We start from the raw sequence: 13,875 nt of genomic DNA, 5'->3' as shown, positions 1-13,875 counted from the left end.
CTGCCCGGGGGTGGACAATAAGCCAGCTGAGAACGTGGGTTAGGATTAGAGGGGCGATCCATATGGGTGACATCGCTGTAGGTGTCTGCTACAGACCATGTGATCAGGAAGGCAACTGGAAGAAACCTCATGTTTGCAGGCCCTGGTCCTCATGGAGGACTTAAACCACTCTGATACCTGCTGGAGGGACAACACAAAGGCACAAGCAGCCCAGGAAGTCTCTGGAGTGCTGATAACTTCCTGACACATACGGAGGAGCTGATGAGGGAGGACTGGAGCATCTGTCATACAAGAAGCTGAGAAAGCTGGGGCTGTTCAGCCTTGAGAAGAGAAGGCTCAGAGGGATCTCATCAGTGCAGGTTGTGGAGTCTCCATTCTTGGAGATACTCAAAATCTGACAACACAGCCCTGAGCAACCTGCTCTAGTTGCCCCTGCTTTGAGCAGTGGAGTTGGGCTAGATGATTTCCAGAAGTCTTTGCCAACCTCTGCAATTCTGTGAATTTTAAAAGAAAGTGAATTTTTAAGACACAGAAATGGCTATGTCCTTTTTCATGCCCTCACAGCTGAACCTACCTCTACCAGTACTGTATTAAACAACAAACATACCTGGGAGTGTTGTGAGAGGAAGTAGTAATAAAAACCACACTAGTATAACACAAAACATTTGTGAAGATTTTATTTGGGACATTTACTGGAAAACTCGGATGAGAACAACGTGGAGCATTAACTCCTTAGTAATTAATTCCACATTTTGCAAAGACAAAAATTTCAGGAAAGATAAGGAAAACATTATAAAAACCACATAAAAGTAATGACCAGGTTCCATAACACAACTAACCTAACACAAATCAGGAGTTGACGGGAAGCGTGAACAGTCCTTACAGTTAACCTGTACATGACAGACACTCTGAAGACATACTTTTAAATTTAATTGATTTTGGCACCAGTGAAAAAGGATGGCTTTTCTCCCCTTGCAAGCATATTCTACTGTATTGTCAAATAAATACAGAAGATTTTAACAGTCCAGGTTTTTACCATAGTGCTCTCTGAACTGAGTGTTTTAACTTTGCCAGAGTAGCAAGTAGACACTGAAGAGTGGCTTCTTCCCCTTTTACTTCCACATTTTGAAGAAAAGAGACTACCTTTTACTTTTCTTACCAGAAGAAGTAAAAGGAATTCTTAGAAGATACTAAGACAACACAAAAGGACGTACATGTAATCCAAGCCTTCAGATCTGCTGAAAAGATCTATTCATGGTACAGCTTTCCTACCACCCAAATTACATGCAAATCTCAAAATTCTATACCCATCTGGAAAGTCATCCTCTTCAACAGCTGCTCTTCAGGTAGTTACCTTCTACTACCATGTTGAAAGACAGGAATTGATTTTTGTTGACTTGCTGTAATAAAGTTTTATTATAAGCTTAGGGTGTCCTCAGTATGCACCCAATCCTTACAGTCATAGATAATTTGGACAGGGGTATTCAGCTCTTCCTAATACCACTCCATTTTGACACATGGTAAGATCCAGTTATTATCAGGTCCATATTAAGTTAGATCATAATAAGGAAATGCACACGAATTTGCATTTTCCTGAAGCACAACAATGCATTCTCTTCTCCACGAGACAAACCAAATAATCTCTGCCCTCAGCAGTTAACAAAAAATTAGTCAGTTGTGTGAAAAAATTAAACAATTTAAGCCCCTAGATTTGTAATTCTGAATTACGTAAACATCTGAAACCACTACTCAATACATCTTAAGAATCTAAAGCATTTCTTAGAAAACTATATAAACTGAAAAATAAGTATCTGTTGCTTGGAGTTCATTCAAAATGCTGAACTTAAGTATCATTCCTTTTCCAGAGTTCAAAGCACAAACATACATTTACTGTAAAACAACACAGGTACTTTACCTAGGGACAGGTATCTTCAAGTAAGAAAAAAAAGTATTTCACTTACGCATAAAAGATAGATTCATGATTTCAAACATGATTTTTATATTAAAATTCTTGTATGTGTAACTACTATTACAGAACAACTTTAAGACATCCCTTGATACATATTAACATAAATATCACTAACCAGTCCAGTAAAATTATACCAAAGTGGCTCTACTTTTAAACCTGCTCAGTGCTAACAGTCAAGAGCTGGGACTCGATGGCCAACTGACCTTCAGAACATACAGATCAGCAAAAAATGTGTTCATTATTATTATTCTCAGGCAGCAAATTCTCCAAAGTTTTTCAATAAACAAACCCACGTGTTACGTTGCTGGTTCTATCTTGTCAATCTCTTCCTTCTTCGGACCCTCCTCTCGGTTTTTGCCCTGTTGCATGGTATACACCGATGGGCCCATCCTTAGGATCTTCCCACTGCCCAAGCACTCGTCACCCTTGTAGAACACGGCAAACTAGGAGATAAACACAGGGAGAGTCTTTTCAGCAGCTGAAAACGGCATGGTGAGCAACTGCAGGCTGTGCAAGACCTGCTGGACAGTGAGTGTATTCGTTTATATTTGTTCTGACTAAATCTTTAAAAAAAAAATAAAAAACCACAAAGGATTTGCTGGCTCATGTGACTGTAAATATAAACATGTTGGTGGAAATTCCATCATGAACTTCTACAAGATTATCTCAAAACTCTTCAGTTACTGAGGTGGAATGGATTGTGCTGGAAAGCTTCCTTTCCCAAAGGGGACGACATACATACCATCATCTGCATCTTCATTGGACCTTCCCCAGACAACTGTGCCCAGGCTACAGCAGCACTTCTCAAAATAAGAAGGGGACCAAGGACTACGGGAGCAGGCCATCTGGAAGGAAGCGACTGGGGATCCCTGATGTGCTCAGCAGGTTCTTGCAGGAGAGGAGGAGCACAGACCTCCTGGCCTTGTCTCATCTCATTACCTTGCTGTAAAGAGCCTGGTTACAGGCTCAGCAGCTTGGGGCAGGTCAGGGGCTTCTCATGCCTATCATCAGCTCTGGCTGGAAGTCTTCTCAGCTCACTTCTCTTAAGTGTATCCCTCTCTCCATTATGAATAGTTCTTAGACAATTTCTGTCCTGATGTGTCCCATGGGCCCCCAAGTTTTGGGGAGGAAGAGGGAGGGTAGAACATATGCTGGGAGAGGGCATGCAGAAAATGCTTGAGAACCACTGGTTTACAATGTGACGGAGTATCTTTTTATTAGCGGTGTTAAAAGGCATCACTACCTCTTCTCAGTACTATTCTGGGACAATGAAATTCACTGGACATAGATCCTCACTAAACAAATTTGAACACTAAAACCGTATTAAGCAGCCAGTTACCAAACTAATGCCTTTTAAAATCTATTCTTGAAGACAACAACAGATTCCATTTCTGCATATACAATTGATTACAAGAGATGTTTTCGTGTATTTCTAAAACTTGCAAGCCAGTTTCACAGACTATATGAATAACAGAGCATTTAAAACAAGAAACAATCTCCTTCAAAATAGCTGATGAATAGTCAAAATAGAGCTAACGGCTCTCACATGCAAAAAAATAACTATTTTGCTCCAGCTAATAAAAACACTACTCTGTTTTATCAGCTAGATAAGCCAAAACACAAAAAAGGAAAGAAAATAACTTCTAATAACTTACCTGTCCAGGTGTGATAGCTCTTGCTGGCTTCACTAGCGTCACCCACACACTTCCATCTTGGTTTAGAGTCAGCACACAAGGCACTAGAGCAGAAAATGGCCAAACATCTGCCAGTTAATCCTTATGTTCACATTAAAAAAGAAAAATCTTCATCACTAGGTTAAACAGATGTAAGTCAAGATATTACTACACAGAATTGTTTTATAAAGACACTACAGAAACAGAAAGGCAAGCCAAAACATTTCAACTATTTCTGCAAAACTACACCAAACACACTACCACAGTCTCAGAAACTGAGTAAAACAAAAAACAAAACAAGGTTTGATTACCCAGTGCCATCTGGTGCCGAAACCTGAAATGACATTCCATCATTTTATCTCTAATGAGCTCTGCAGGAGGTTCCTCTGCTATCCAGTGCACTCGGTTTGTCCGCAATAGGTCTCTGTACAGAGCAGGGTGATCTGTTGTTGGTGCCTTAAAATACAACATTTATTTAATGCTGATGTTTTTGCCAGAGAGTGTATAACTTGTGAAGCAAAGCATGAAATATAGAAGAAGCATCAAGCCACATCAAAATGAACGCAAAATGAGTAAGAAAGCAAGCATTTATTAGCACTTAATCAGCTTCCAGGTGGAAGCCTTTAATGAAAAAAATAGGCTAAAGCAAGCCTGAATTATTTGTCAGTCTTCTACATCTCAGAGTCATGTCACTTCTTGTATTCTTTTTTTCTCCAATCGTATTTCTGCCTTTTTCAGGCTGAGTTCAGATGTCTACTGCCTTCCTTATCCTACCTCAACAAGATGCTACCTCCCTCTTCTCCAATTTCTCAACTCAACACCTCCCCAAAGGCAATGCACACACACAACCTTAATGTAGGGCATAAAAAAAAAAAATTCTTAGTGGTCCTGCCTGTTTCCTCTCAACTCTTTTGATTGTGATTTTTTCCCCCCAGGCGCATCAACAAGTAGCAGAACACCTCATTATAATCACATCAGTATCAAATAAGAGTAACAACTGCATGGACAGCTAGAAACATTAACAATGCTAGCAAGCTGCAGAACTCCCAGTCATCTCATATGATTAGTCATCAAGATATAAATGATTTGCAGTATTTTATATATATATTCTGCCTCAATTTTCAAAACAATAAAACTGTATTACTGGCTACTACTTCTTTTACTAGAAAAAGAAACTAGTAACACATAATAAACCAAGATAATACACATTTTATATACTGTGTCATAATAACTACAATAAAAAATTCATGTTTTAGAGTAGAAAATGAGAGCTCAGTAGATTGGCTGATTTTTTTCAGTATTTGCCCTTTGTTTGGAAAAGTTCTATGCCAAAATCTAAAACAATTTTCTACTCAAGAAAAGCCAGTTTGGACAAGATGTTTCAAATCTGCTGATACTGCACTAGTTGATTCTTGTTCCCCCCAAGAGGAAAGCCAAGAATTCTGCCCAGGTTAGAATCACATTCCGTAGAGCAGGAGTCACAAAATGCTTGCATTAGTCATTTGCAATATCAGTGTTAATGAACTCACCACAAAGACATCTCCAGTGCTGACATCTTTGTCTACAACGAACCAAGCATCCTTCAGGCCTGCTAGTCTAGCCCTCTGGCCTATTGTGTAGAGGAACCAACCTAAAGAAATATGAAAATGTAATGCTGCTAGCAACCTTTAATCTTCTACTTTCAGAAAAATGTTAAAATTATTTCCCCAAAACTTTACCGCTAAACAAAGAATAATGAACCAAGTTGTCTTAGAGACGTGTGCCAACTACAAACTAAAGTAACATCTACTTGAAGTTTTCATCTGTACCTGAAGCACATAATTTCAAACTAATCCGTTTCAATTGTGGTATTCTTAGGGTTTATAAAAGACAAACATTTCTTTATTTCAGCTTCAATTTGTGGTTTTGCTACCACTCAGTCTTACCAGTTTCCCTTACTTTTATGTACTAGTAGAACATCATACTTCCATACGCTACTTGGGAGAGAAACTCAGTTCTGGCAGCTAGAACTGAGGAGAGAGAAAAGGATACACAGAAGGAAAGAAGGCAAGCTGACCATGTTCGGTGATGTCCTGCTGTGCACCACTGAGCTGCATTATGTATTTTTTCTGCAAAGTTTAGCTACTAAACAATCTGGAACTGAAGCACAGTCATTCTGAAAGAATTAAACGAACAATGGTCTCTTGGTATTAAATTAACAACCACTTAGTATCAACAGAGTAACCCTAATAATTATCATTTACTTTCTTGCAACATGGAACAAATAATCAAGAATCAGTTGTAGTTCAAGGCTCTACTATTGTATAAAGCCAGTTTTCCACAATTATGAGACTTATCAAACTGGGAAAAACCTGTAACTGGTCTGGAATGTCACAAAACTTGTCCCTCCAAATACAAGCAGTATTGTTCCATTTATCTAAAAGCAGTCATTAAGGTGGGTTAGCCAATTACCTTTGTGTGTTCCCATCACCTTCTTATCTTCAATGGAAACAAAGTTACCTGGTTGAGGTTCTAAATACTACCAAATAGGAAGAGATTGTTTAAGTCACAAGATGGCCCAGTAAACCCTCACAGCTCATTTCAGGTTCTGTCACTATGTTCTCCTGAAGTTGGAAAACACCTTTTCAAGGAACACACTCTGCCTCAGCAGCTTACTGTCTCTTCCCTGATGCTGCTTTAGAGAGAAAAGTAGGAAGGGCAGTCCCTATAAGCAGTATTTCTGTGCTTCACTCCCCCCATCCTCACTTATGCCAGGGGACAGCAGGATTCAGCCATCTGCCCCTCTCACATCCCAACCCCTTGTCAGAGCCTGGCAGGCACAGGAGTGCAAGTTCACACACTCCTTTTGCTACAGAAAGGGACTGACTGTTCGCTGGTGGAGGGGCAAGATACTTCCTACAGGCTGTTGGCATTAGCTTCTGGGAGGGCTTGGGACTGCAAAGGGAGATGGGACATTGCTACTTCATGTGGGCCACAAGCTGTCGGAGATTTTTCTGTAGACAGTGTAAATTACTACTGAAAACCAGAACAGAACATAGATTGTCATAGATTTAATGTTACTCACCTCAAGAAGGAAATTTTCAAAGTTCCTTTCACCAATGAAACAGACTCCCATACTCTGAAAAGGAAACATGGTATTGAATCTGTAAAAGCAGAGAAACATTTGAAATCATGCCTATTAATTATCTGTCCAAGATGGATTCCCCCCCTGCCATGTATCCCAAACCATCATAGGCATCTCATAAAATAAACAAAACCAAAACATCTGCTCCAACATAAGTAAACTAATTCTATACAGTATCGGTGAGAGCCATAAGCACAGAAAAGAAGAGAAATAATAGGAAATAGAACACACGATCAATAAATAAATACATTAACTTTGGTGACTGTATTGTATATATATGAAAAACAGAACCCTCCTTCAGATTGAAGTACAAAAGTAACACAAATTATATAGTAATGGTATAGCTGTCAAAAAAACAAATAGGCTTTCCTTTTCCTTTCAGTTACTGCCAACATTCTTCAAACACCCAGTTACAGCGGACAAATATAAATATTAAAAGCAATCAAGACAACATCAGCAATGCAATTGTGGCCTGCATTACATTTTTAGGATCAACTCATGAAGTGTTAGTTCTCAGAGAAACAGAACTTTTTTTTTTAAAAGAGTAACTGTGGAGAAACAGTATGATCCAATTTCTATAAAGACATATTGAAAAACAATTATAGTGAGGGAGCCTTCATAAGCTATGGAAAATAAAGATCAAAGGCTTCTCACCTGCTGTGACAGAGAATGCTTTCCTTAAGGCTCACAGCATCCTAACACATTCACCTTCACCTTAGTTCTTCTGAGGTACAATGGTAGACAAATTATCTGCAAGCTAGAATACACAACTAACCACAAGCTCATAAAAGTCCTTTTAAGCAAGCAGACAGCTACAAAACTGCTTCCCAACCTATTCTATTATGGTGCTCGGAAACAGCCGAGTTGTCACAGATTGAAGTTCAAAAAGTTTAGGAAAGTCTATTTTAGAGAGAAATACAAATCAAAAGAGTTTAAGTGTTACCATGCCTCTTTTTTCTTTAGCACATGATGAAGGCCATGTTCTGCTGCTATCTTCTTTACAAAACTTTTTGTTAAATCCCCTAAAGGGAAAATGGTTTTCCTCAAAGCATCCTGCGAGATCTGACTGAGAAAGAAGGTCTGGTCCTTAAAAAGGTCAGCCCCTTGAAGGAGTTTCACAGCTGCAAAGTAACGAACACATAAAGCATCTCAACATAACCCCCTTTAATAGTTCAACTTCCTTCGGTATTTTGTTTGACAATCAACATTTTAGTTTTATTATTTCCAAACACATGTTAAAGACAGCATTTTTCAAGTTTTTCAAAATCTAATTGAAAATGTCTGGGCATTTTCTCACCACTAAAAAGATCTAGAAAGATTCTGATTTTGTACAACACAGAATCTTGCAAAGTCTTGCACTGCCTCATCCATTACACTACTGCACGTCACTGGCAAGAATGTCAACAATATGAAATACAAAAAAACCTTTCACACTTCATGTGAAAGAGAGAATGGACATTCAAATATCTTAGAGTACACTGTTCTTAAAAAAAAAAAAAAACCACCATTCAGTTTTGCCCTGAAATCATACTGCTACAAATTAATGGTTCGAACAATCAGCAGTTATTCCCAATAGTCAGGAGAGTTTGACTTTTTTCTATAAAATACATTAAGTCTTCTGATCGCCCAGATGAAATAGAATTGGTATAGTTTTTCAGTCATGTTCTGTCCACTCTCTTTAAGAGCTAATAGCTCTGATGTTGTACAAACTCTACTGCTGTGTTTCTCAACTCAGATGAACACTAACTACAGGACAGCAGTACAGACACAACTGATAATACAAAATCTCAGTAACAGGACAGGAAGCCTGCTTAGAACATCACAAAATACTACAACTGTGAATCACAGCCTGTCAGAAGTATAGACCGCTGGTCCCACTGGGAACATTTCAACTTTCCAGAAATAAAATTAAAACAAAGAAACAAATAAACACCTTTAAATCCAGAAAAAAACAAATGAAAGCAGGGAAGCTGTAACACAAAAACACCACCACAGCAGCTTTGCATAGCGGTAGATTGCAAGTTTCTTTCCCTTTGGGTATAGTATGTTTCTCATTATACAGCACAGCTGTATCTGAGTTACTTTACTGCATTACGGGCCACTACAGAGCTATTTGGGAAATCTCTACATTGCCATCCAAGCTATGATAGCGCCATGCAGAGACATACCCAAAACAGCATTAATCAAGCTAGCTCAGGTACTGGTAACAACAAAACCACTGTGGTGCAGAGATCAACCTCTGATTATGTACAGTCACAGGCAGACTATTAAAGTGAAGAGCAAAACCTACACTACGCTACTAGTACCTTTGCTGATCTGATAATCGTAGCCTTAAAAATGCCTGCACATGCTGCACTTGGCACTTTTCAATTGCAGTGTAGACAGAACCTTGATCTGCCTGGGAAAATCAGGCTTCTATAGCAGAACAGAGAAATAAGGCAGAATAGTTGAATTACTGAATGAAAATCTGATTTTTTTCCAGTAAAACAATATACAGTCCAATTACTGTGTAAAAGTATGTTATTAATTTTAATGTTTCAGAGCCTTAATTCTAAAATTCTACTTAAACATACACCCATGATGAGATCTATCAATACTACATACTGAATAGCCAAAGAATACATCGCCTAACATAGAAGAAATACTAAAATAGAAGATTTTATGTAAGTCATGGGAATACTTCTCAAGAGTATAGAAAATAGCCCTGTCTCCTTAATCCACATTACAGCTCCTCCAGAACGTTGATGACTACTGAAATGCTTATTCTTACCTCTTAGATTAGAACTCTTAAAATAGAAAATGTAATACTTGACTAGTCAGGGTAATTTTCAGTAATGTAAATCCCCTGTTTTGCACAATCAACCTTCTATACAAAGGCTGGGGTTTAAATGGGAATCACTGTGTGTAAGGTAACAAACTTCCCTGATTCTGTGACAGCAAATATAGTTGAAATTTCTCTTTCATCTCTAGGACGAAATACGAAATGAGGAAACCACTTACTATTTCTAACTTCAAAACGGTTTCTGAAAAGTCTTTGTGGTCTTCTAATATGTTTCTGTTGAAACACTTCCTCATCCTCGAGTGAGGTCCTAGCATAATGGCCAGTAGCAATTGCATCTGCTCCTATCAAGAGAAAAAAAAAAAACAAAACACAAAGGCACATACTTAAAATTCACAATCTAAAAGAGTATTACAAACATCCGGTAAGAAAAGCAGAAAGCAACAAAGGAAAAAAAATGTATAGAGAAGTCTTATACTGACAACAACCGTGCTCCTGCTATTTAAATAATGTAAGCTATTCATCAGCATGCCAGCACTTGTGCTTTTGTACTTTAAGGACCACCTAAGAATGTAAAACTTAACGGTCAGGTCAATGTATGTCCCTGAATTAAATCTGTTCCTGCATATGAGCAACCTAATCCAGTGGAAGATGTCCCTGCCCATGGCAGGGTGGTTGCACTAGATGACCTTTAAAGGTCCTTTCCAACCTGAACCATTCTATGATACTATACGTAAAAGCAAACTTAAAACCAAATACTTTGCAACTATTAAAACACTGCCACAGAGATATGTGAATTAGGCATGCATATGAACTCATGTTTTTCCCCACCTTTTCAAGAGTTTGTATCCTTTAAGCATTTCCACAGCACACACTCTGTACTGACACACCTGAAAATGCCTTACCAAGGTTATCCATAGCATAATGAAGAAAGTAGTTGAATTTGATGTGCTTGTTACACACAATATCAGGATTAGGAGTCCTTCCCAATTCATACTCTTTTAAGAGGTCACTGTAAAATAAATATTCAAATGTATATCAAAATCATGAGCACTGCGTAATACTACACGAGACTGAATGATCTGTTTAAACATGAGAACTTAAGAGCCAGTCATACTAAGCATTTTATGTAAGAGATAAAACACCCATTTTAACCTGTAAAAAACAATGCTTGGAAGGTTTTCCCCAAAGTGCATTGAGGACATGGTCGAATGATCACTCACAATCTTGTAACCTGTTTTATTAAATTAATACTCCCTCAGGGGAGACACAGCTGCCCACTGTGCACATCCTACTCATCTCTTACAAAATACTTACTTTCAAAATTAAACAACCCTATTTAATTTTTCAAAGTGACAGTTCAGTGGAGCATACACCAGGAGTTACTGTGTCTCAGCTGAAACCACAATAACTTAATCTGCAATAAAGTCACCATAAGCAGTCATAGGGCTTAATTTTATAGAGATTTTTTTCCTGTCTTTTTTTTCCCGTCAAGAAATTAAAGTAGTTTCTCAAAGTCATGTTGTAGTTTTACACTGTCGCGTAATTAAAGAGCTTAGCATTATTTACTTGAAAACATTGAAATAATAACTAATGAAATTAAACCAGCATACAGTGATGCACTGAGATATCAAAAGGCCTGATCACTGCATTATTTTGCTTGTCCTCAGTAGTCACTGAAGTTAAGAGGGACTGAAGGCATAGACTGCATTTAAAAGAACACCAGCAACCATAGTATTTGCGTTTACTTTTCACCATCTGAAACAGAATCAATTGCTTTTTCCTTACTGTCTATACATTACATTCATAAATAGAAAATAAAGCAACATATCTTTTATTTTGTCTAACTCCTTTTTAACAGTTCTGAATTCAACAATTCGTATTAATAATTAGATCACCTTGGTCTACCCAGAGCTGCCTCCCTCTTGCTGGCTCAGCACTGTACTCTTTCGATAACACACTACTCCTCTGTAAATACTGCAACAGTACACTGGAAGCTTTATAAAAGACTCAGCATAAAGCCAGGCTCACATCAGTTCAGAACTTCAAGTACAGAACCAGAGAAAAGGCAATGCAGGATGCCTACTGAATCTGTTTCAGATGTTTACATCAGAGAGAATTTGCACAAACCATGGGAAAGACAAGACCTGGAATAGTTCTCTTGATAGAAGGTGGTTTTTTGACGAATAACCCTTTAAAGAGAGATCCAGAGGAGGAGTAAATTCAAGGTCAGTGATGACAGTAAAGAGAAAAGGATTCTGAAACAAACCAAGACACTTGCAACAGATTGTTTGGGAACACTGTACTAAGAAATGATGAGAAGCAAAAGAAAAGGTGATCTTCTACGATCTTTGATTCACTGACATTCACAGACACCCCTCAAGAGTTTTGGTAACATTTATTTATTCTCTCACACCGGGATGGAAAAATGGAGTGAACTTTCCCAGGATAGGGCTGTTGTCTTCACTGACTGCACAAAAGTTTTGTGCTCAGCTTGATGTCATCTCAACATGAAGTAGAAATAGCATGAAGCTATTCCTCAGTTTCTTCTAAGACAAGGTAACAACAGCACTATTTAAAGGGGGATGATGAAGATCAGGGAACAACTTTTGTGTACTTATGTTGACTGCATAAAAAATAAATTATGTTGTTATACCAGTACTTCCCTTCTTCTCCTGCCTACCAAGAAAAACTCTCAGCTTTCCCTGTGTAGAACGTTCTTCCCTTAAAGTGGAACAAATTCACAGAAAATATGAACACCCTCTTTAAAGAACAGTTTCAAATTTGTTATAAGTTTAAAGAAGCAAGGCTAGTTCATGATCACTTTGTGGTAAATTGGGTTCAGTACATATTAATGTAAAATGCACTACATAAATTAGACACACAGACAATAATAGCACCCCATTAAACATTTTTTTCTCAAATTGCAGTAAGGTTGGGCCAGTATGAGGGAAGCAGAAGAAATGAGCCATAACAAAGCAATTGCTACACACTCAAAGTAACTAGGGAGAAATCTCCTATTAATTTCAAAAATAACAAACATATTAAAACCAACCTATAAATTCTGATCTTAAATATGAGAGAAAAAATAATTCCTCCGATATTTAACAGGCTTCAGTGCTTTCTCTTAGCACTGATAATACTCCAATAAATTGCTGTTGCCCATTATCTGTCCATCCTCACTTTTTACAGTAACATAGTACTACACTAATATATGGAGAGACCACCTATTTTAAACGTGTTTCTACCTGAATACTTCATTCCAGTATTCTTTGACGTAGGAAACCTGGTGGAAAGGAATATCGAGCTTCTGACAAACGCGGTAAGCATCTTCGCAATCTCTGTCAATGGAGCAAGCTCCTTGTTCATCCAGAGGGTCCCAGTTCTTCATAAAGACACCTGTCACCTGGTAGCCTATGAAATGAAGGTAAAAATGACTTATGAAGTTAAATTCCTTCAGCCTGGACCCAAAACCTGTGTTTTTCCAGCCTTGCTTGAATAACTGCTTCCTGCAGAAGATGCAAGTAGCCCTGTACTAAGCAAACATCCTGTAAAGTTCTACAGTACAGTTACTCTATGACTGTTTTTTTCTATAGCTACCAGCCAACATAAAAACAAGCTCTTCTGTCAACCGAACGCGATGACATTTCGTAACTCCCAGTTTCTCCCATCCCCTCCTCTACCGCTCACTGCTGCCGCCGCCCGAGGCGCCGGCTCCCCGAGGCGCCCTGCCCGAGGCGGGGCTGCCCCACCGGCCGGAGGAGGCAGGTGAGCGCGGGGAGGCGCCGGCCCGACTCGGCTGCGCGGGGAGCGGCCGGGCAGGAAGGCCGAGAGGGGACCGTGAGGTGAGGCGCGGCCCCGGCCCCGCCGCCCTCACTCACTCACCTACCTCGGCGGCGCAGCAGCAGGGCGGCCACAGCGCTGTCCACCCCGCCGGAGACGGCGCAAGCCACGCGGCGCCCGGCCGCCAGCATGGCCCCCGCCCCGCAGCGCCGCTGCTTCCGGCCGCCCGCCCCCCGCTTCCGGCGGCCGCGGCCCGGGGCGGTGCGCCGCCCAACGGCGCTCGGGGGAAACGCGGCGCCCCTCGGGGGTTCCGGCGCCGAGCAGGAGGTTCCTTCCCTTACTGCAGCACCACCAGCAGCCTGGGCACTCGCGTTTACCGCCTGCTCGCTTATAAAGGCGCGTACCGGGAGCACTCTCGGTGTGCTCCCCCCCACCACCACCCGCCCTCACTGCATTGTTCGGTGCCACGCAGCCGGCCTGCACCTCTCCGGGCAGGGAAGGGGGCTTCAGGGCAATGGGCGCAGGAGGGGTAGGGCAGGGGCTGTGG

General features: G+C 40.0%; 1 protein-coding gene across 2 annotated transcripts; it reads right to left on the bottom strand.

Moving 5' to 3' along the window:
• Positions 1–662: 662 nt before the first annotated feature.
• On the bottom strand, positions 663–13,519 carry TRMU (tRNA mitochondrial 2-thiouridylase). 2 transcript variants are annotated; one of them, XM_059816424.1, is made up of 11 exons: positions 13,435–13,519; positions 12,794–12,959; positions 10,451–10,557; positions 9,767–9,889; positions 7,715–7,887; positions 6,707–6,760; positions 6,094–6,160; positions 5,172–5,272; positions 3,954–4,098; positions 3,625–3,707; positions 663–2,412 (listed from the first exon to the last, which is right to left on the bottom strand). In XM_059816424.1, the coding sequence occupies exons 1-11, from the start codon at positions 13,517–13,519 to the stop codon at positions 2,266–2,268; spliced, it is 1,251 nt and encodes a 416-aa protein (XP_059672407.1). In that variant the 3' UTR covers positions 663–2,265. The 2 variants fall into 2 exon arrangements, with proteins under 2 accessions (XP_059672407.1, XP_059672408.1); XM_059816425.1 differs by lacking the exons at positions 3,625–3,707; positions 13,435–13,519 and having other exon boundaries at positions 2,359–2,412; positions 12,794–12,952.
• Positions 13,520–13,875: the final 356 nt, after the last annotated feature.

The sequence above is a fragment of the Gavia stellata genome, chromosome 4, assembly GCF_030936135.1.
Source record: "Gavia stellata isolate bGavSte3 chromosome 4, bGavSte3.hap2, whole genome shotgun sequence".
In the NCBI taxonomy this organism is placed as follows: Eukaryota; Metazoa; Chordata; class Aves; order Gaviiformes; family Gaviidae; genus Gavia; species Gavia stellata.
Note: the sequence above shows the minus strand (reverse complement) of the source record. Positions and strands in the feature narration are given on the sequence as shown.